The sequence below is a fragment of the Podarcis bocagei genome (assembly GCF_964188305.1).
Source record: "Podarcis bocagei genome assembly, chromosome: 1".
NCBI classification, from domain to species: domain Eukaryota; kingdom Metazoa; phylum Chordata; class Lepidosauria; order Squamata; family Lacertidae; genus Podarcis; species Podarcis bocagei.
The window spans coordinates 41083226-41107797 of NC_138125.1; the positions used below are offsets into that span (position 1 = coordinate 41083226).

General features: G+C 41.3%; 1 protein-coding gene across 4 annotated transcripts in view; it reads left to right on the forward strand.

The window, feature by feature from the left end:
* The first annotated feature begins 7265 nt into the window (after window positions 1–7265).
* The window catches only part of CDIN1 (CDAN1 interacting nuclease 1), a 118485-nt gene continuing 101178 nt past the window's right edge, over window positions 7266–24572 (forward strand). Inside the window, exon 1 of one of the 4 annotated variants that reach the window (XM_081210158.1) lies at window positions 7266–8363. In XM_081210158.1, the coding sequence (XP_081066284.1) occupies window positions 8257–8363 (107 nt within the window). In that variant the 5' untranslated portion in view covers window positions 7266–8256. Of the gene's footprint in view, window positions 8364–8504; window positions 8677–19668; window positions 19689–24572 lie in introns of those variants that run through there. The other 3 variants (XM_081210160.1, XM_081210159.1, XM_081210161.1) reach the window with 3 other exon arrangements.

Below are 24572 nucleotides of genomic sequence, written 5' to 3' on the forward strand. Positions count from 1 at the left end.
TCCCGATTTGTCTTGGGGAGAGATGATTGTTCCTAAATGGGCATGCTGAAGATAATGAACTACAACAGATGAGGATCACAATCTTTCCCATGTTTAGGGGTGGGGGAGGTAGGGGAGAACTAGGAAACTTCATATGGTTTGATCAAGCATCACATTCTTAAAGTAGAACGGCTGTGTGCAGGAACTGAGGAGCCTAAATGGGGGAAAGGATCAAACGGAAAGGAGGAAGATGCCTGGTCCTTTCAGAAGGTGAGACACTCGTGCAGTTAGGGCTGAGATGCCCCGCATCACTATTTTGGCAAAGGGGTTAGCATGGGCCAGCCACCATCTCTTAGACTAACCTACTTCACAGGGTTGTTGTGAGGGTGAAATGGGGAGGAGAACCATGTACACCACCTTGAAAACCTTGGAAGAGAAAGGTGGTATATAAATGTAATAAAATAAAATATGAAACAAAGCGGAGCTGAATGGCAGGAACCTGGTTTGGAGCAGTTGATCTCCTCTTTCCACTTCAACTTCAGAAGGAGCAGGGGTGCTGCCTCCCCCACGGCTTTCCTGTGGCGTGAAGAGCATCAGTGGAGGCTGGGGAGGGCTTTGATCAGTTGAGAGGACCAGAGACTGAACAGGAGTCTGGAGAGGAAGGTGCAGTCGAGTCATCTAGATCCAGGCACCATCTTTGCAGTTGGGAACAGACTCACACACCCTGTGTGTTTTACAATCCGTTTTCCCAGTTTTCGCATGAGTCTTACAAGTGAGTGTTCCATAACTTGTCTATAAAAGCTGGGTGGGTGGGACACATTTGGCCATGGGCGTAGACAGGATTTTTGTTAGGGGAGGCAGGCCTTTTGTTTCGGGGAGGGCAGAACCTCAGTTTGCTATGTGTTTTTATTGAATTTTATTGTTTGGGGGCAGCTGCCCCTTCCTGAGCCCCCTGCCTTGGCTACACCCATAAATTTGGCTTTTACAATAGCTTCTGTCTCTGTGTTTGGGGGCATTTGAGCAATTAAAGTGGATTAAGCACTTTGTGGTGGAACAAAACTGCCAGAATGGCATGTTATGGAGACAGACAAGCCCCATAGCAGCATATAGGCCAACATAGGCAAACATTTGGGCTGATGCTTGTCTCCACAGCACCCTCGTTTGCTTTCCTTCCTTCCTCCTTTTAAACCATTTTAGTGACATGGTCTGGCAGACTGGACATGCACCTGTTTATAGATGCTTATTTTTCTCATTTCCCTCCCCACTTTTGAAAATACCATCCTTTTCTACAACAAAATGCTGCTTATTCGCATCAAGCAAATGTTGAGATCTTCCCTGTCACACCTCTCCCTAAGAAATTAAACACAATAAAATCAGTTGTACTGTTGTATCAAGTGTTACACACTAGGAGTTATTATTGCCTTGTGAGATTAAGTTTCTGGTTACTATTTAGGGATAACAATGCAAACATATGAAAATAGTTTACTTCACCCAAATGCAACCCCCACAAAAGAGATTAGTGTGGAATAGGTGACACGTATGAGAAATACAGACCAAGCGTCCAAATACCTATTGTGGTGTATTTCTTCTATAGCCCATTTACACTGGTGAGATAATTTTTCATCCCGTGCCATCGGCCAGACTCCTGATCGTGCCCAAACTTCACTTAGTGCCATCCACAAATCTTCACTCTGCTCTCTGGACAATTCCCATATACAGTCTATTGCACAGGTGAAAGCAGCAATGAGTGCCTGGGATGCACTGAAGAGCTATTAACTTTACTTAGTGCAGGAAGACTAATGGGTGATCTGTCACACCTCACCAGCTTCCCTGTTATATATGTAAACCTTGGAGAAAGCCTCTATTCTTATTTGAATGCACAGCCATATATAACTTGGGTGCTGATGTCCTTTGCATTCTAGACATGCCTCTTACAAAGACTAATGCCATGTTAAGAATATAGAGGTTTTCTATAGTATTTTACATTTAACATGTCATATAACTTGTTGTAGAACTTGTTGTATGCTGTGGAGCTGTAGTCTAAACCACTGAGCCTCTTGGGCTTGCTGGTCGGAACGTCAGCAGCTCGAATCTGCACAACAGGGTGAGCTCCCATTGCCCTGTCCCAGCTCCTGCCAACCTAGCAGTTCAGAAGCACACCAGTGCAAGTATTTAAATAGATACAGCTGTGGCGGGAAGGTAAATGGCGTTTCCATGCACTCTGGCTTCCATCACAGTGTTCCGTTGCACCAGAAGCAGTTTAGTTATGCTGGCCACATGACCCAGAAAGGTTTCTGGACAAACGTCAGCTTCCTTGGCCTGAAGTGCACCGCACCCCATAGTTGCCTTTGATTGGACTTAATTGTCCAGTGGTCCTTTACTTTTTTTTTAACCTTTATAACTTGTATAAATAACAATGCTACGGAATATACAGCTACATATTTAGCAGGGACTGATCCCATATCCATTTAGCTAAATGGAAAACAATGGCCTTTGTTTGATATAGACTTAATTAATATGATTACTTCAGTAATTGATTTATTCTGCAGTAAAATTTCTCCTCTTGACGAAGGTTGATATAACAGATATGTTAATACACTGCATGACTAGATTCATCTCTCCTAATGATTTCTGTTAGCATGAAAAGTACTGCCTTTGAAGAAAGAATAACTGCCTTTTAGTGTTGACACTGTACTCCATACTATTGTTCCACCTTTGGTATATGACTTTTTATTCAGATATTGAATAATTCGATAATTTCAATGGAAAAATAGAAATGTACATTAACTGTCAATGGAAATCCAGTTAACATTTAATAGTAACATATGATCCATTTGAGAGGACTTGTTAACTCTTAATTTCTGATTTTGTCCCAAATTGATGCTATACAACTTGCATGTCAAATAATACAATTACCTTTTTTACTACAGATGGATGCCAATTAAATGAAAAATTGCAAGGGCTTGTTGTTTACGAGGTAATAACTTTATCCTGCCGAGGTGTTTATTAGTCCTGTTACAGATAGTTATTACTATGCTAACTGGAAGCATACCTACATTTTTTGTTAACACAGTGAAATTGTGAGTTTAAAATACAGTGGACGCTCGGGTTGCAAACGTGATCCGTGCAGGAGCCATGTTCACAAGCCGCAGCACCGCATCCGCACAGGTCACGATTCGGCGTTTCTGCACATGCACAAGTAACCCATTCCGGTACTTCTGGGTTCGGCGCGGTGCGCAACCCGAAAACACACAACCTGAATTGTCTGTAACCCGAGGTATGACTGTGGTCAATTGCAATAAAGACAAAATGTATTGAAGAAGGAAGAGAACAGGCACAAGCCACCAAACCAAACCACATCACCATGTTGATAACTGTGCACAAATGTCTATGGCCATTCCATGGCAAAGATTACAAATAAGTTACTATTGTAAATCTTGTGGCACCTTAAAGACCCATAGATTTATTGTTGTGCAGCCTTCTGTTGACTTGAGTCCACTGTATAAAGTTTAGGGAGAAACATCTAATTTAGAGAGAGGGTGGACAAACTTTCGAAGGGTAGTGGAAACGGTTTGAACACTCAAAACCACTTTGACACCACTTTAAAATGTCTTCACCCTCTGTGAGTTTTCCCCCTCAGTAAGTTTGAAAGCTGCTCTGTGATCAAAATATTACTTTGCGTCTGACATAAAGACAAATGGCTACCTGTATTCTGAACACCTAAAATAATGGCATTTAGAAATGGTTTAACCCGCACCTCTGTAGCAAAATACTGAAAAACTTAAGTGCACTAAAATGGTTAGTAGTAGTCACCAGGAATTTAATTCTGCTGACCAGCATGCTGTGCTCCACAGCACAGGAAGGGAGAAAGTGTGTTTTTTCAAAAATGTTACTCTTCCACCATGTTAACTCTGGGCAGTGTATGTGGAGTTCTAGGTGGGCTCCTATTCAAATATTACTTAGGTTATATGTGGTCCACTTGAGTGGCAAAGCTCTGTGAAGTATATTTTAGATAATTTTTCTATTTCCCCACCCCTTACCCCACCAGCACTTGTTAGTTCATAGTCTCTAGATCATTCTCTTCAAATAAAGTTGTAGTTTGAAAGAAAAAGGACAAAAAATGGCTATCAAGAGAACAGGAATCATCACTAAAGCTTAGTGAAAAAATGTCCTCATGAGTGGTGGTATTTATCAGAAAAACCACAACTAATTCACCAAGACAAAATACCACTGGGGAAAGGGGGATAAATACTTAAAGGTACCTTATAAATATAGTCATGATAATCACCCCCCTAAAAAGAATAAATCGCCCCTTCTAAAAGAATGAAAACAAAAAATGCAAAAATTCATTCATTTATGAGGTCCTAATAAATACATCATGTGGCAACATTCAGCTTTTGTTTGGCAATTTGACATACGTGGTTTCCTGTACTTGTTTATAAGGAATATGTAAGAGGACTTTTCTGAAACCCAAGCCACGTAGATGTTGAAAGTCAATCCTACTAGTTAAAGTGAGCAGCATTAGCTCTTTAAAAAGAAAAAATCACTTTCAGTGGAAATTACCCTGCAACAAAGACTACAAAAATAAGTCCTATTTTTTTTTCTTTTTAAAAGAGCGTGATTTATTTGTTTCTAAAGGAGTAGTAGCAAGGAAAAAGCAGGTAATTATTAAGAAACATCCATTTCAGGAAAAAGTGGTAATTCTAATCTTTGGCAAGAAAGGGGGAAATGATCCTTTCTGTAGCCCAAGAAAATTATACCCTTGTGGGGTTTTAAAATGGATAGCATACCAAAAAGGACCTTCCTCCTCCCATCTACTGATATTAAAGAATGAAGATATTACTTTTCAGATCAAAAGAAAAGAATATCTTTTTATATATAATCTTTTTTCTGCTTAAAAAAAGCTATTTTGTCAATGTATGTGTGTTTTGGTCTCTAAGGACAGGGATATATAGATATAGTTAAGGCACATGAGACGAAAAGGAGAAAATGTATATGCACTGCACATTCTTTCCAGTATTACAACTCTATTACTAGTAAAAGTGAAATAAAAAGTGACTGAGAACTTGCATTTAGTTCAATGAGAAAAACCTTTCGTGATTAAACTTTCCATAGTAGTTTTGTATTCAAAATCTATTCACTTATTATGCTGATTAAATTTACACATGCCTAGCAAAGTCCGTATCTATGCAAACTTTGTGTTTATTCTTGCTCATTTTTTTGTTTTAAGAAAACAGTGATTGTTGAAAGACACCTGTGCTCATGTGTGTTATCTATAAACGCACAAATTTAGATCTAAAAATTGAAAGGATGGGGAGCTTGTGTTATATTTAAAACAAAATATCTACTTGGTTCTTTGAGATATACATACACCAGTGTACACATAAATATCAGATATTAAAATAAGCATTTTGAGAAAGAAATGTATGACACACTGCAGCTCATTTCAGAAATCATTCTCCTACAAACCATAGTATGATCCGCTTTTTCTGGCATATTCTAACCTGTTGGGCAAACTATGGTTACTACTAACCAGCAATTTTCATCAAACCATGATTTGAAATGACAAACTACAGTTAGTGCTAGGAGGCAAGGGAAGATGAGTGTCTGTGTCATGCTCCCAATCCACCAAGCTATGGTTCAGGTGATCAGGATATGACAACAGCAGTAAGTCATCTGTTCCAAGGTTTGTTATTGTAGAATTTGTAATTTGTATCCCAGTGCTACTGGGACAGAGGACAAACAGGGCACTGAGAGGCAGGAGGCATATAGCAAGCCACATGGCATGAAGAAGTCCTCTTCCTCATGCTAAAAGCCTTACCATTCCCAATAGGGGGAGTATACTATTTCAGGATTTTCCTTAATAGGTCATTCAGGCATACTGGTATGTACTAGATTTGCATGTGCAATGCATTTTTTCTGTGTTTATTTTCAAAATATTAAGATATACTTAATCTATTATAGTTTCTGTGTTTTATTTGTAGATTTCATATATATATTGGGTCATTCCATATCAAGTGATCCAACTATTTTACCTCATGTCATCCAATTTTCTTAATATTTTGTACACTTGTTGAATGATCAAAACTAAGTTTAAATCTAAAATTTTAATTTTTATCTGCCAGAAGCTGTTTAGTCATGCTGGCCACATGACCCGGAAAGCTGTCTGGACAAACGACAGCTCCCTTGGCCTGCAAAGTGAGAAGAGCACCACAACCCAGTCACCTGGACTTAACCGTTTAGGGGTCCTTTACCTTTACCATAAGACGTCGTAATAGTTTCCAGCTAGGATGGCTTTAAAGGGGGATTAGACTATTTGCACCATCTCCAATATCAGAGGCACCATGCATCTGCATAGCAGTTGCTGGGGAACACAAGCAAAATAATGCTATTGCCCACATGACCTCCCTAGGGATGTGGATGGCACTGTGATCTAAACCACGGGGCCTCTTGGGCTTGCTGATAGGAAGGTCGGCGGTTCGAATCCGCTCAATGGTGGTGAGCTCCTATTGCTGTGTCCCAGCATCTGCCAAACCAGCAGTTCGAAAGCACACTAGTGCAAGCAGATAAATAGGTACCACTGCGGCAGGAAGGTAAATGGTGTTTCTTGTGCACTCCGACTTCCATCACGATGTTCTGTTGAGCCAGAAGCTATTTATAGTCGCCTTTGACTGGACGAACTCATCCAGGGGTCCTTTACCTAGACTAGATGGGTATGACCCAGAACTCTTATGTTCTTATCCACCCAACAAATTATTCACATTGATGACTGCCAGGATGGATAGCTTTAGGAGACAAATTCAGAGACGACTTTCAATTACTACTGTACTAGCCACAATGGTTCTGTTCTGCCTTCTCTGTTGGGGGCACTATACCTCTGAACCCAGTTGCTGGGAATCACACGAGACTCCTGTTGTACTCAGGTCCTGGTTGCAGGCTTCCCATAAGCAGTTGGCCACTTTGAGAACAGGAATCTGGATTAGATGTGCATTTGGCCTTATCCTTCTGGGCTCCTCTTATGATGTGATGTTTTATAAATAAATCAAACATTATTCAAATGTTAGCCCAATTCTCAGTTGTGTACCCAAAATATCCTAAAACTTGTTACCATCTTTGGGACACTCGAATCAGTGGCGTAGCGTGGGTTGTCAGCACCCAGGACAAGGCAAGTAATTTGCGCCCCCTAACCCGTGGATTTTAGCACTCGGGCAGAGAGCTGCGAGCGCCCCCCCCCCATGTTGGACCCTGCACCCCCCACGCTACGCCACTGACTCGAATTGGCCCTAATAATGAATCAGTTAGTTGTGCCGCACACCACTGCAGTAAAGTATGCTGGGAATCAAGAACATGGTTTTAACATTGCGGCACCAGATCTTTCGAACTCATTTCCCTTAAAAGTGCAACAAGCCCAAACACTCTCATGTTTCTGACCCTTGTTGAAACCCTTTTTCTCCCATATCTGCCCACATAAGTCTATTTCTGCATTTCAAATTCCCTGTTGGGTTTTTATGCTGCAATTCCCTTTCATGATCGGTATTCTGTTTCCTATTCCACTTCTGGGCATTTTCTGAACATAGTTTCATAAATCCTGAAATGAAACAGATATATTAACCTCGTTTATCTTTTCCTGGGCTGGGCGGAGGGGGGGAATTCCAGCCGCCTCCACAAAACGCTCCCAACACCTGAAACTTTTCTGGTGCGTACACAGATCGCAGTTCAAGGCAAGGCACCCCACGACCCCAACTCCGAAAATCCCTGCGCCGGGGGGCTCGACGGCTTTAACAGCTGATGCCCTTCCTACACCTCGGCGCTCCTTCTCGCACACAAACCGAAGTCACGAAAATGAAACTCTGCAGAAAAAGGGGCTGGGCTCCCGGGCCGCGCTAGGGCGGCTGGCTCTGAATGAGCAGAGCAGGCGAGAGGAAACGAGCACCGCCGAGGCCGCCTTCTCCCCGCTCAGCCCCACACCAGAGGCCGACTTCCACCTCGGGTGCGCCCGCAGCGGCGGCGAGCGAAGGGCGGAGCAGCGGAACCGCGCATGAGCGTCCCTCATTCCCCGGCTGTAAGGCGCGAACCGCAGGGGTCGGGGCAGAGGCTTTATTTTGGTGAGGGCGCTTCACCCAGACGCGCCACCCCCGCTCTTGGCGGCGGCGAGTGGAAGGCTTTCCTGCAAAACCGCCGTTCCCGCGCTCTGCGTTTGAAACTGCCGCCGCCGCGCTTCGTCCCCTCCCGCCGGGCCAGCCACCCGTCTGTCCTGAGGGCGTGTGAGGCGGGAGGATGGCGACGAAGCTGACCAAAGCCCAATACGAAGAGGTCGCCCGGTTCCTGGCCCAGGTGCCTCCGACCAGGCAGAGCCTGAGGAAACTGAGGGAGCGCTTCCCCAGGTAAGTCTGCGCGGGGCGCCCGCAGAGCTCCGCCTACCTCGTCAAGGGCGAGCCCCGCCCCTCGAGGGAAGGAAGCGGCAGCAGCCCCGGGGTTTTATTTGCTTTTTTAAAAAAGGGGGGGGGTGAAAGGCGACGGCGGGAGGCAGTTCAGATTTGCATGTTTGCAATGTAAATAAAGGCGCCCTCTGCCTTTTCTTCGGCCTGGGATGCTGTTTTGGCTCGTGATGAAGCACTGCGAGTAGCAGCAGGGTCTCAAGGGGCGCCATAAAATTATCACCTGATATGCTGCGAGCGTAATCCCATTTACTTGGGAGTAAGTAAGCGGCCCCCCCCCATTGATTCCCGTAGAACTCACTTCTGAGTAGATGTGATCAGGATTGAGCTCTTAACCATCTCGCTGGATGTCGTGGAGGTTCTGTTTGAGCTGAGCGTTCCTTGGCTGCAAAACTCCTGATCTTTTTTTCTTTCTTTCTTTTTGCATGTAATGCCTTCGTTCTCAGAGACCTGAAGTGAATCGTATTTAATGGTGTTTAATTGATTGCCGAGTACAAGCTTTCCAAAGTTGTGCGTGGTCCCTGTCGCATTAGGCAACCTAAAGTGGGGAACCTCAAGTAACTGCTTCCCGCAGGTTCTTTCCTTTTTGCTTGTTTCCTACCTGTTGCTTCTCTCCAATTCAAATAATACACCGCAAAGTGGAAAAAAGAAGTACATCACTTGCAGAGGTTAGAGTATTGGACACAGCGATAAACACCTAAACAGTTTACAAGAATCAGTTTTAATAATCGGAACTGTTTTCACTGTTACTTGAGCTGTTTAATATAATTTGATGAATTTCAGTAAGTGAGTTTATGTTATGTCTTTAAACAATAAAATAAAACAACAGAATTGGCACTAGGGCTTATACCTTGGTTGGCTGGCCCATTGTTGATGATTATTTGCTTCTGTGGGGCTCTTAATAAATAATAATAATTTATTACACCCCGCCCATCTGGCTGGGTTTCCCCAGCCACTCTGGGCGGCTCCCAACAGAATATTAAAAATAGAATCAAACATTAAAAGCTTCGCTAAACAGGGCTGCCTTCAAATGTCTTCTAAAAGTCAGATAGTTGTTTATTTCCTTGACATATGATGGGAGGGTGTTCCACAGGGCGGGCGCCACCACCACTGAGAAGGCCCTCTGCCTGGTTCCCTGTAACCTAACTTCTTGCAATGAGGGAACCGCCAGAAGGCCCTCGGCACTGGTCCTTGCACTTATAACCAAGGGCAGGTACATAGGGGCATAGGAAAGTTGTCTAACACCAAGTCCATGCATTATTGTGGATGTTGACTGACAGCAGCTCTCGTGGGTTTCAGAAGGGACATTCCCAGTCATAGCTGAAGATGCCAGGGATTGAATTTTGGGTTTTCAGCTTGCAAGGCATGGGCTTTACTACTGAGCTTTGACCCTCCCACCAAGTCCTGTGAGAGAGCCGGTTAATCTAGAATGCACTTTAGAACCTTGATGATGTGCTAGAGAGCTTTTAGCTGACAACAAATCTTGGCCTACTGCTTTCTCTGTTGCACCTGTCCTGTATTTGATGACCACAAAGTACTTGTTTGGCACTGTTGATTTGAATATTTACTTCACCTGATGAGTCCTGTAGTTTTAAGATGCATGTGTTGATCCCTGAATTAGATGCATATTAAAGGACTTGCTGTAGGCAGTAGATAGTGATGTGAGCTCCGGAGGGTAGTTCGGAAGTGCACAAATGGCTATGGCGTCAGTTTGTTTCTAATGTAAGGTTTATATGCCTTTCACATTGTTGTACTGTGGTGTCCAGAAAGTGGACTTGTAGGGACTGTTCAGTACTCTGGTTAATGGTGCAGTGGAAATTGCTGATGTTCTGATGGACTCAAGATGGACATAGATAATGATATCGCTTTTTCTCCCATATAGGAGTAGTGTTAGGTAACTGAAGCTGAAGAAACATGAGTCAATCATAATTATGTTGAAGTACACATGTGGGTCACACATAGGTGTACAGTGGTACCTCGGGTTACAGACGCTTCAGGTTACATACACTTCAGGTTACAGACCCAGAAATAGTACCTCAGGTTAAGAACTTTGCTTCAGGATGAGAACAGAAATCGTGCTCTGGCAGTGCGGCAGCAGCAGGAGGCCCCATTAGCTAAAGTGGTGCTTCAGGTTAAGAACAGTTTCAGGTTACAAACTGGGAAAGTTCAGCTTAGTAGTATAAAAGATGTAACTGCTTCCTCTTGCCTTGCTTGAACTTTAGACCTTGCTTTGCAAAGTTGTTGTTTTGTTTAAAAAAAATCTTCTCTCTGTGAAGTATAGCTCCATTCAGGTGACCATGTACTTGATGAAGTGAGCTCTGTCAAACAAAAGCTTCTATCACAATAATTTTTGCTAGTCTTCAAAATGCAGAGGTATTTTGTTGTGGTTCCAAATAGTCTCATGCTAAAAGCGGATACCTCATAATAATTCTGATTGCATTAAATTACAATATTGAATACACTGGATGCCTCATCCCTTTGTCAGACATAAATAAAAATTAAATAGGTACAGTAAGCCTACAATTTATGTGGGCCTACCTAAACCCAAACACATTGTGTTCAATGGTGGGTGGAATTACCAAAGTCAAGCCTTGCAGCTTCCTTAATGTTTAATATTTTTCCCCACACGCATAAAGCTGAATGTGCACAATTTAAATGTAAGTTGTGGGCTTACTGTATTTCCCTCCCAGTTTGTAGTAGTAACCAATACTAGCATCTATTCTGTATTTCCAAACAGAAGCAACATGGTTTTCCTTTTAGCAACGGAACAGGTGACTGAAGCTGTAAGTGCTCAGCTTAAGTCATGGCAATCTGTCTTCAAACCCTGGATCTTGCAGTACTGTATAACTGATCTGAATGTATTATCTTTGAAGTCATCTATATTCTAGATTAAAACTGGAAAAAAGATTAAAATACGACCTGTGCCAAAAATTAAATATTGTTTTTCTTGTTCAGAGTTGTGAACTATCCCATATGTCACAGAAATTGCCAGTGTTTGGCCTGAAAAATTCTCAGCTATTGAGATTTTGATAATTAGCAAATTTATTAAAATATGTTACTAAATTCGTATAATTAATGAAATCTTCAGTTGATAGACAAACTGTGTTTTCAAATTATGATATAACTTAAAGGGGAGGAAATAATGAATGGTTTAAGAAACGTTCTGTGCATTTTCTTGGGAACATGCATCCATTCACGAAGCTGGAACTGTGTGGAAATATACAGTTCTATCTTGAATATATCTCTCCTCCAATATGCCTAGACTCTAAAATGAAAATATTGTATCTGTATGTGGATGAGAAATTGCCAATAATGGTAGAAATCCTGATGGTTTTATGATAGATGCAGCTGTCCATTAGGAAATGGCCTGAAACCACCAACTATCCTTTGAAAGCTCCTGAAGCCTTTTAAATCAAATTAATCTTGAAGCTTCTTGGGACAATTCAGCATAGGCAGAACTTTTCCATCTAGAGCTTCTGATGAGATGAAACTGATGCTGATATTTAAAGTGTCAGACAAAGTACAACTTCGTGGAAAGTGCCAAGTAAAGAGCCTTTCTCAAAGAAAAAAGAAAACAAAAATGATACTAGTAGAATGTAACAGATAGCTGCAGTGTCGAGCATTAACCCCTGATAGTATATGCTGCATTAAAAAGATGCATTTCAATACTTATATGTGTCTTTAAATAGAGTAAACAGGCTTCCATTTTTAAACAAATTATTCTGGAGTAGTGTAGAAGAATGTGTTGTGAGTTGCAGTCAGTCTTGGTTTGTCCTAGAAACAAGGTTTGCAGTAAATCTTTGCTGTATGGAACTGTTCCATTGGCCCATACTGAAATGATAATATATTTTGAATTAGAAGAAAGAGATGCAAGAATAAGCAGAATATTTCTACTAAAAAACCGATAGCCTTTTATTCTGCCCTCTGTATGATTGTGCCATATATAATCATTATGCGTAGAATTCAATAATAAGTGTTCCTGTGTAAGCTCATTGACATGAATAGGAATTGCAAAGGAGCTGTTCATAACTGATTGTGCCATATATCAGGGGAAGAAATTAAACTTGGTAGTAGAGCGCATGCTTTTTATGCAGAAGGTTCTAGGTTCAGTCCCTGGACCTGGCATCTTCAGGTATGACTACCTAAAACTGGAGAGTCACTCGGGGTTAGCATGTCACAGGAAAGTAGATCCAAGCTAGAATTGTTATAATGTATAAAATTAAGTCTTCATCTTCATTTGTTGAACTATTGCCTTTACCAGATAATATTTAATACTTCTTTTTGTTAGACATACAAAAAACCTCAATATTCATTGTTAATCTAATAGACAATAGTCTAATACAGTGGTGCCTCGCAAGACGAAATTAATTCGTTCCGCAAGTTTTTTCTTCTTGCGAGTTTTTCGTCTTGCGATGCACGGTTTCCCATAGGAATGCATTGAAAATCAATTAATGCGTTCCTATGGAAACCGTCTTCAGACCAGGTCCGGGGACAGTCTGTCCCCCAACCTCTTCTGAAGGCTGGGGGGGGGACAAGGGCTTTTCTTCCCACCCCCAGCATTTTAAAAAACCCCGGGACAGCGGAGGACTTCTCCGCTGTCCGGGGCGATCTTAAAATGCTGGCGGGCGGCATTTTAAAATCGCCCGGGACAGCGGAGGACTTCTCCGCTGTCCGGGGCGATGTAAAAGCCCCTGGGAAGGCAGGCAGGGGGGACAAAGACTTTTGCCCCCCCCGCCCACCTTCAGAAGAGGTCCTGGACCTCTTCTGAAGGCAGGCGGGGGGCGAAAGTCTTTGCTCCCCCCCCGCCTGCCTTCAAAAGCCGTCCAGGACAGCGGAGAAATGCGCTGCCTTTCTCCGCTCTCCCGGGAAGGCGGGCAGGGGGGAGCAAAGACTTTCGCCCCCGCCCGCCTTCAGAAGAGGTCCAGGACCTCTTCTGAAGGCGGGCGGGGGGCGAAAGTCTTTGCTCCCCCCCGCCTGCCTTCAAAAGCCGTCCGCGATAGCGGGAAGCGCTTCCCTGCTATCCCGGACTGCTTTTAAAATGCTGGCGGTGGGGAGCAAAGCCTTTCGGCCCCCGCCGGCCTTCCTGGACCTCTTCTGAAGGCCGGAGGGGGGGGAAGGCTTTGCTCCCCATCACCAACATTTAAAAGAGGTCCCCGGAGATTTCCCTATGGGCTTTCGTCTTGCAAAGCAAGCCCGTAGGGAAATTCGTCTTGCGAAGCGCCTCCAAAACAGAAAACCCTTTCGTCTTGCGGGTTTTCCGTCTTGCGAGGCATTCGTCTTGCGAGGTACCACTGTAAACAATAAGCCCTTTAGTAATATTAAAGCTATTGTAATGTGATGTATGTGGGGTTTCCCTTCTGGCTGATCTGAAGGCTGTGGCTGGTGCAGGGTGCCATGGTCCAGGCAGTGAGTACAGTACTAGCTCCTTATTGGGCACATAGCACACTAGTGCTAAGGGATCTGTATTGGCTGCCTATTAACTGCTGGGACAGTTTTGAGGTTCTGTTACTTAAATATGAAGCCCTAAATAACCCTGGACCAAGTTATCTCAAAGACTTTTCCCCCTCAATTGCCTGGTAAGGACATTAAGTACATCAAATGAAACCCAGTTAGCTTTGCCACAGCCTAATGAGTTTGGGCTTGTGGTAACACAGAGGTGGTCTTTTTCACTGATGGCACCAGTGTTATGGGATGATGATCTCTCTGCTAAAACATGAGAGACCTCATTGGTATTTCTGTTTTTTGGACCTGTTTATACAAGCATTTGCCTGATTTTCTGATTTGAACTTTATGCTTTGCTTGTTTTAATTGCTGTTTTTACTCTTCTAATTGTTGTGTTGTTTTAACATTCTCTTTTGTGTTGCACATTTTAATTGTGAATGCTTATTTTAATGTTTTGATGGAATTGCTTTATCATTTATTTTAATTATGTGTGTTTTGTAATTGGTTTTATACTTGTAAACTGCTTAGAACCTATCTTCACAGAATAACAACCCAAAAAGCATCTCTTTGAGTACATTAATTGTGCAAGAATATATACATGGGGTTGGACCCAGACATAATCACAATGTGTGGTTATCTCTGCCAACTGGACACTCCTGCAAGCAGTGGTGAATAGGAGGTGATCTTTTTTCCACCTTCAACTACCTATATTTTCTGGAAAAAATGCTTCAAGTATTGGATAACTCTCTGAAATAGCATGGGCGGTGGCACTGAAGGGGAAAGGAAGGAAGTGGCAGCCCACTCTGCCACCCCATCTGAGCTGGATCAGAGTGTCTTCTGTAAACAACAGCATGTTTTGCAACAGCATGTCAGAGCAGCTTACAATGGTATTCTATTTTATTGTAAAACAAGCATGTGATATATGTTGGGCTGAGAGATGAAGATTTGTTCAAGGCCAACCAGTGAGTGCCATGGCTGAGTGGATTTGAAACCAAGTCTCCAAGGCCAACATTCCATCTGCTATATTACAGTGGCTTACAACATTTCCATCAGGCTAGACTCCAGCAAGGAAGCAACCCATGGCTTCCCATTCACACAGCCACAAAAGCTGCCTTATACAATGTCGCCACTTATCACAGTATTTTTGATGCAGTATACTAGCTCTCCTTAAACTTGGCATTTATTTGTCTGAAGTTGCTTGTAAATCTTACCAAGATTCTGAACACCACTTAGTGGCAGTGCATCAGTTGAAATCATTGTGATTATATGTGGCTGCTTGAGCAAACTATTTTAAAAAGGCACTGTCCTACTTACAGTTCTTCTGCTGAATGCCATCATTTATGAAAGCTATATTATATAGTTTGTTTTGCCAATAACATTTATAGGAAAAGCTTATAAGTAAAATGTTACTTGCTCTTCAAGGTACATTGAACTAAGCTGGCAAATGAACTGTGACCGTGGAACATGATCCTAATCACTTAAAGCCTGAAAAAGTTACAGTATGGTTATAATGTGAATTGCAATAGCAACTCATTTTAAATTATTTCAATGAGAATACATTTTAAAATAATTCTAAAAGTCTTGGCAACGTAGGACCATAGACAGTGTAAACTATATTCTAGGAATATACTGCTAGTTGCCGTGTTCACACACACACACACACACACACACACAGAGTTTTTCCAATTCCAGTCGGCCTGGCAGTGGCAGCAATAGGCAGTGGAAGATCTCATTGGAGGTTTTCATCTCCAGTGGAACCTTGTATGCTGCAACAGCAGCATACAAGGTACCAAGGATACTGGTAAACCTAAGTTTGCTGGGCAGCATTAGAAATTAGCCAGGCTCCAGGCGTGTTTTGCCAGGTAATTGAGAAGGAAATAGGGCTCCATACATGGGCTTCCAGAGGGAGCTGTCTGGACTCCATCATGCTCCTGATGAAGTCATAGTGGTTAATTCCTCTTTACACACAGTGCATAGCGAAACTGGAATTTACTTCCATAAATTGTAATGATGGCCACCAATTTAGATAGATTTAAAATGCAAATAGGCAAATTAATGGATGATAAGCCTATCAATGACTGCAATTCATGATGACTAAATACTACCTCCTGTCTTAGAGGCAAGTATGCCACTGAATACTAGTTGCTGTAGATTGCAAGCAGAAGAGTGCTCTTGTACAGTGGTACCTTGGTCCTCAAACTTAATCTGTTCTGGAAGTCTGTTCCAAAACCAAAGCGTTCCAAAACCAAAGTGCGCTTTCCCATAGAAAGTAATGCAAAATGGATTAATCTGTTCCACACTTTTAAAAACAACCCCTAAAACAGCAATTTTACATGGATTTTGCTAACAAGACCATTGATCCATAAAATGAAAGCAATAAACAATGTACTGCAGTCACACAATCATCTATTAGTAGCTGAACTGGGTTCCACACAGTCACAAAAACAAAACAAAATAGAGCCGCAAAAACAAAAATAAATGGCAAAAACAAACAGACCTCAGTGTAACACTCCAAACGGAAGTGTGGCACTCAAATCAGAAGTGTAACACTCAAAACTGAGCACATTCAACTTCCAAAAAAAGTTCGCAAACCAGAACACTTACTTCCGGGTTTACACTGTTTGGGTTCCAAGTTGTTTGCGTACGAAGGCGTTTGAGAACCAAGGTACCACTGTACTTACCTTTTGCTTGTCGGCTTCACATTGGTTTTTACTAGGAGATAGTGAAAACAGAATACTGGACTAAATGGGCATTCATCAAGGCAATTTTTATGTTTGAGTGTATTTTAATTAAAAGAGGAATTGATTGGACAATTCTTGCAGAAGCCCACCCTTTGCCCCTTTAATTTGGGTAGTTTTAGGTCATCTTCAATTTGCATTTGTTGTGTTTGGTTAATGAATTAATAAAAATATTTCTATACCCCATTCATAAAAATTTATTGGAGCAGTTTACAACAGTCATACATAAAACCTTTCAAGAAAAACAATATACAAATTTAAAATCAACTAGCCATTACAGTTTCCTGATGGCTATTCATTTCTAGGCTTTTTTGAATGGGGTTGGGTGAGTTGAAACTCTTCAGTCTGTTTTCCAGATAACAGCACCACCAAACTAGAGGGCTCAACAGATAAGCTACCAGCAGCTTCTGGAGGAATGGGAGCCTCAGTCTAGGCCAAGTATCTAGGTCTCCACGCCAGATGGTGGTCAACCTCTCCACTCTGATTATCCCTTCCGCAACCACCACCACTAAAATTGGGACAACATCTTTGTAACTCCCTCCTCCCTGCCCACCAGACACATCCTAGCACCATCATCTGATTTTACTATAAGCAGCTGGTAAATTATGGCCAGAGAAAATAGACTAAGGCCCAGTAGTAGGTGTATCCCACACTGTCAGGTGGAAGATTGCAATACCACTGTAACACTCCTTCCCCTGTCTCACTCAGGGTGAACACCACCTAAACAACCTTCCTTCTTTTAGACTCTCACCCTGGGTAAGGGTCACGGGCCTGTTGCCATAGTGCATTTCTTTTTCAGGCATCCCTTTGAAGACCTTTTTATGTGGACAGGCCTGTTTTTTGATTTTTTTATTTGCCAGTAATTTTAATAATTTTGTACTGTTTTTATAGTTTTTATGCCGTATTGTATATTCTCTTATACACCATCGTTTTATATTGTATGAGTTGGTGGTATATAAATCTATAAACAAATATGATTTATTTACTTTCCTTTGTGCATAGCATTTCCCCTGCACATATATTGTTTTGGATAGACATAACCCATTCTACTAATTATTATTACAAATAATTCAACCTTAAGCAACCTTGGTGTCATAACCGAGATAGATGCCTTCTGATTTAAAAGGCCAAGAACACTAGGAGGTTGGGATTTAACACTGTCCGTATGTGATTATGGGTATTTGGCTGCCATATTTTTTTAAATACTATTATACGTACTCTACCATACCTGCAGTCTTCAATATAACAGTTGTAATTTTTGCATTACAGTTCAGGGACAGCTCTTTATGGAGTCTGCATGCAGGACCAGATTTGTTAGCTTTGCAGGGTTATGGGATTCAGCATATTGTGGCAAAAATTTTATTCATGTGACAGCTTTTTGGACAATCATACTCTGTGCTAAATTACAATGGCACAATAAATTGCTGAATATACTGTCTGCTGCATATGACCTCACCATGAAAAATTTGATGCATTAGAGTAGGAAAGGTTGGAATATATCAACCTTAGTTGACAAGGGACTTTGAATGTTGACCTAATACAGATGACCTTTGTGTGCAATAAAAGTGAGTTTAATCTTTGGGTCAAGGTTGAGGTGAATGGCAGGGCAAAATAGGGAGGGTTTTAGTAGATCTGGCTGGGACCTACCTAGTAAGTTAGCAAAGAAATAGAAATGTTAGGTTCCTGGATGCTGGTGCTTTGTTTATCTAGAATGAGCTCGTCTGCTGCTGTACCAAATGTACATCTACATAAATTGATAGCAAAGTAGCAGACAAATCTATTTACGATAGATAATGGTGGCAAAGTATTGTATAAGTCAATGTGTGTGTGCTCCTTTCATTTGCTTAAAATTAAAAATTAGTGGAGTAGACACAGGTGTGTGTTTGTATGTAAACCTACCAGTTTAGAGCGTGTAGACACTTGCACTTATGTAGTACATACTGATCTACCGGAAGAGCATTATTTATTGCAGATGTTACAAGCAATGCAATACAGTGGTACCTCTGGTTACGTACTTAATTCGTTCCAGACGTCCGTTCTTAACCTGAAACTGTTCTTAACCTGAAGCACCACTTTAGCTAATGGGGCCTCCCGCTACCGCTGCAGCGCAATTTCTGTTCTCATCCTGAAGCAAAGTTCTTAACCCGAGGTACTATTTCTGGGTGAGTGGAGTCTGTAACCTGAAGCGTATGTAACCCGAAGTACCACTGTATAGTTTAAGACATCTATTTTGCTCATATTTATAATTACAATACAGATGTCTTCATAAATATTTGTTAAGAAAGCAATACTCATTATATCATTAAAAAAAATAAAAATAAGCCTGTAGGTGACTTCACAATCCTTCACAGTAAGGATTTCATGTTTTGTTGATCAAATATTATCTAAATGTTTAGCATAACAAAAGAATATATACAATTTCTTCATAACTGAATCTACTTTTAATGTATATAGTTCTCCCGCATTCCTATTTTAACAACTGTTGGTGTTAAATGGAACACTGGCTTCTTTACCTAGAATGCCAAGGCTATTTTCCCCCCTTTCATTCATTCTTTCCAGCCAGCAGGAAAAAGTTAGAGACTTTAATGGTAACAACCTCTACTCCTTTAATAGAGCCTGCAAAATATATTCTCTAGGACTGATCAGCTCTGAAAGCTCTAGAGGTTTGATGATTTGGAATGGCAGGAAATCACGCTTTCAGGACATAACGAATTGACTGGACCATCCATCATTTGTTAGCATGCGCTGAAACGCTGGGTTTGTGTGCAGAGGCCTGTGATTTAGTAAATACTTGGGAGATGAATAGAGCTTACACACAAGGGAAGATATTGCTGTCCTTCAGCAGCCTTAGACACAGATTCCTGCTGAGAAGGCTGTCTGACGGCAGCTCATCAGTAACTGGCCTGTCACACTCTCTGATGCCCACCAACCATCCCCAGTATATTAAATGCATTTTTAATATCTGCTTCAGTAGATTTAATGAAGAAAATTTCGTTTCCATACTCTGATCAGTGCTTCCTCAAGTGTTCTAAAGCATTGACTGTAGCACTTCCAAGAAAGACAGCTGGGACATACAAGAGTTGATTGAAAGGTAAAGTTAAATAAAACCATGTATAAACAAAAACACTGTTCATTGGATTAGCGTGTTACCTTGTTAAACAGCAGTAACTAAAAATAATAATGTGTGCTCCATAATACAATATGCTCTGCCTGCTAGATCATTTTGTATAGAGATAACCTGCAAGGAGATTTCAAAGATGAATACAGAAAAGGCAAATCTTGATGCCATTCTGCAGTTAGTCATCTCATGTACAAAACTAGTACAGTTTGTCAAACTAAGAAACCCAATCTTGCCTGTTTTCATATTTGGGAAGGTGAGTAAGTTTGGACAGGTTTTATATTTATCCATTTTCCCCCAAAGAATATCAGCAAGAGAATTTAGGTGGTAAGCTTAAGCATATTAACTTATATGCGTAAGTTCTGTTGAAATCAGGGGCCACTAGGGGCGCTTCAGAAGATGGCTGACAATAACATCTCTTTTAAAAAAAGTAAGTTCTGTTGAAATCAGTGAGATTACCATTGCATGCATGGAAAAGCAAAAATAAATATGGAAACAAACTGGTTGCTTGGATTAAATATAAGCAAGTTAATCAACTACAAACCTTCTCTGTAATAACCTTTTTCAATGTAGGAAGATTCTTAGTCTGGCAGGAACGTTGATATTTGAACTGTTTAAATATTGCAGCCTGAATTGGATATTGAGAATATTGAGTACTCCTTGTTCTCGGAAAGCATTACTTTTCAAAGTTTATGTTGCCCCTAACAATATTTATTACAAAATGCAAGCGATAAATCAGACATACAAGTTATAATCTTAAAGGCTTTTCCTCTTGCTTCTTTTTAAAAAAAGAAACTTGGAATACCCTCCATACTTATAAAACAGGGTGCATTTGCAGAATGAACCTTATAAATTTGATTCTTGCACGTGTCAAAACAGTAATGTATTAAATGCATATTATTATAAAAAATTAAGACATGTCTTAAACATGCTTACATTTTTATAATACATGGCAATATTAAATAATACATTTCCTTGTTAGCATCTGTTTGCTGTCATTGTTGGCAAGGCCTATGATTTATTACCTAAATTAATGACCATGACTCTCTTGGTCCTGATATACGTCCCCAAGCTTATTACATCACTAAATAAAATGAAAGTTATATATGCTCTTCTATTTTGGCATTGATTTTCTTTTTCGTAATTGTTTGTTTTTTAAGGATGTATTTAGTGAATGAAGTGGCTACTTTTAAAGCAAGAAAACAATAGCAATGTTAAATTAGAAAACCATTAGAAGTTTGGTTTTAAGTTTATTTTTCTTTTTACCACTTGAACGGCATTCCACTAGATAATCAAAACTGAATCAAAACTGGGAAATTCAATGGGTTGAATCCAGATGTTATCATGGTTAGACTAGATTCAAAAAAATATAATGTACTTGGAGTAGAAATATTGAAATCGGTGGGGCTTTGGTTTGTCATTACTAAAGTCTCATTAAATTTCAGATAGTCTAATCATGTCTAATCTGGGTTTAATCTGTTATTTTTTTCTTTGTAGCCATATTGAGACTTGAAGCTCTATGTTTATTGTTAATTGATAATCTTTATTTAAAATATTAAAGTTATGGAATGGAAAAGCTATTATAAATATATGTTAAAATATTGTCTCTGCAGTGGGCAATAGTTTCTGCAGATACAAGAGAAACAAATATTTGCCTACTTACTACTGTGACTATAGTTTGGTAGCTGGGAGCATCCCATGGACTCGCCTGCTTCTTCTATCCTCCTTTCCTAGATTTACATTTTGTTTTGCATTCCCTCCTGCTTACAACTATCTATTCTTTACATTGATGTATGAATCTTTGATTCTATGGTTCCTGCTAACTAGGGGTTAACCATAGTTAATGGCAATTTTATTCAGATGTCATGGTCAACAAATGTTAACTAGGAATAGTGTACTCATCTCCTAGATGGCTTTTGACTATGGGTGGTGGTTACCATTGATCTACAATGGTACCTCATGTTACAATCGCTTTGGGTTACAAACTCCGCTAACCCAGAAGTAATACCTCGGGTTACGAACTTTGCCCCAGGATGAGAACAGAAATCTCACGCTGGTGGCAGCGGGAGGCCCCATTAGCGAAAGCGCACCTCAGGTTAAGAACAGTTTTGGGTTAAGAACGGACATCCGGAACGAATTAAGTTCATAACCTGAGGTACCACTGTATTATTATTTTCCCCTCTCAACCAGTAAAAAGATTAGATTGTATCTGACCTTGTCTATCTGTTTAACTTGCACAGGCTTCCAGGAATGTAAGGATTAGGGTCACCTAAGTTTTATTCTGAGTTTTATAATTACTGAAATTAACATACTTAAGTTAAACCACCTACCTACCTTGGCCTTCTTAAAGCTAGCTGTAGGGGATTAACTGGGTGGGACAGGGGAGTGTTTAATGCTTCATTTGAGCAGAGCAGGTGGAGAACCTTCCTGGACCCAGAAGTGTCCAATCTTAAGCATGCTTAATTGCCCTGGTTCGTGACATTTGCCGGGAGAAAGATGAGGGGAATGCAACCCTACTCATTCTTCTTGACCTTTTGATGTTTGATACCATTGACCATGGTATCTTTCTGGAGTGGCTCAGGCTAGTGAGGTTGGGATTCTGCTCCTATTTGCAGGACTGTTTCCATAAAGTAGTTATGGGGACCACTGTCTGGTGCTATAGGAGCTATCCTGTGGTGTCTTACAAGTTTCCATCTTATCCCCCATTCTATGTAACATCTATCTGAAGCCACTGTGAGCTTCGGGAGCCATATGGATAGTTTGAGTGATGTGCCACCAATATGTGGGTGACACCCATTTCCATCTCTCTGTTCCATCTAAATCAGGAGAGGTGGATGAGTTAGTAGATTAGTGCTTAAAGGCAGTGATATGCTGTATGTGGCCCAATAAACTGAAGCTGAATCTTTAAGGGGGGCTTGCATAGCCCAGGAACTTCGTTATTGTCTAGACACAAAATTACCTTTTTATGGAAAACCTGTTCTTATTATGACCTTTTATTTGAAATGATAATATAATTTTTAAATTTGTATCTATCTGCCATATAAATATGTCTACCAAATAAATATGTCTGTTTCATTGCTTATTATATTTTGGAAACAGCTAAGCTGGTTTAAATGAATTAATTTGTAATGATAATCATCATCATCACCATCATTATTATTGATTGCCTTCTACATAATCGTCTCGAGGTGATGTACAATAAAACTAGGTCGAAAACAATTGAAATTTAGCATTTTGCTCTCTCTGAAAGCTTTCTAGCTTTAAAGAGTCAGTAGCTCTTTCACTTTGGGAGGGAGAGTAAAAGAGCCAAATGTGTTGCTTCATCATTGCTATGGAGTGGGGGATCAGGACCCCTACTGTGATGTGGCTTCAGCTGGGCTCAAGATGGAGTTCTAAAAGGGACAGGCTGGGACAGGGGTGTGGCGTTTGCCTTCTAGGATGGGTCCTAAGGAAAGGGTTAAAATAGGTGTGAGGTGATTGGCCAGTGAGAATGCAAAGGGGGAATAAAAGTTAGAGTGGGAGGTTTTGAAAGTCAATTGAGGTTTGGGAGTTGAGGGTTGAGGTTTGGGAGTTGAAGAAGGAAGAGGGCGGTTTAGGTGTGGGTTGGTAGAGTTGTATTGTGAGAGAGTGAGAGGAATTATTAGGTGGAGTCAGATAGATAGGTGGAATAATCAGTTTGGAGTTGTTAGGAACTAAGAATAAGAAACTGACAAGAGAAAATTAACTGAAACCATAAGCTTGTTCCTGCATTTAAAAATAAACTTGATTATTTGTTTATGTTAACAATTGACTGGACTCCGTGTGTCCCCGTGAGATATGGGGTGGTGGCAGCGGAAAAAGCAATCGCAGTGGCGGCACAGGGTCAATAGACCGTCAAACGTCCGGGGGCCCTATGTGGGATCGCCACAAGGCGTCATTAAACTTTTCCAGCAGGGGGCCAGTCTGCTGTCCCTCAGACCTTGTGGGAGGCCGGTCTATATTTTGGAGAGAAAAAATGAATGAATTCCTATGCCCCACAAATAACCCAGAAATGCATTTTAATTAAAAGGACTCATGTAAAAACACGCTGATTCCCGGACCGTCTGTGGGCCAGATTTAGAAGGCGATTGGGCCAGATCTGGCCCCTGGACCTTAGTTTACCTACCCATGGGCTGGGAGCTTCCTGCTTCCAGGGCTCAGGAACAGTGGAAATAGCCCCAGCCAGCATGGGCAGCGGTCAGGGATAATAGGTGTTCTAGTCCATCAGTATCTGGAGGGCCACATGTTTCTCATCCCTTTTCTACATCTATCATATCTATTATAATAGCTTAAAATGAAATATCTGTATTCAGTAACAGTTTACCTCTAGAAAACAAATAATAAGGGAGACCACCACTATTATATGTCACCTGTGAGAATGCCATGATCAACATGAATAATAAAATATAAAATAGTAGTCCTAGAGAACACAAGCTCTTTGGTGTGATCTAACAAGGCTCTTCTTAGGAACATGGGACGCTGCCTTATACAGAGTCAGTCAATTGGTCCATCTGGCTAAACACTTGTCTACACTTGCTGACAGTGATTCTCCAGGGTTTCAGACAGTGCTCTCTCCTACCCCCACCTAGAGACTGTACTTCTCCCTGCCACCAGCCCCACAAGCTCGTGGGACAGCGGGGAGGCGGAGCGCCACCATCCTGCTGTTCCCCGACCTGGTTTGGGCTTCAGGCAGATATCCGCAAGGCGTAGGAGCCCGGCGGGAAGTCGCGCCGGTCTCCCAAGGCTTGCAGAGAGCTGCCTGTTCTGGGGGTTGGGGGGAAATATTTTTTTTTCTTTACCCCCCCCCCAAAAAAAACTAGGTGTGTCCTATGGGCAGGT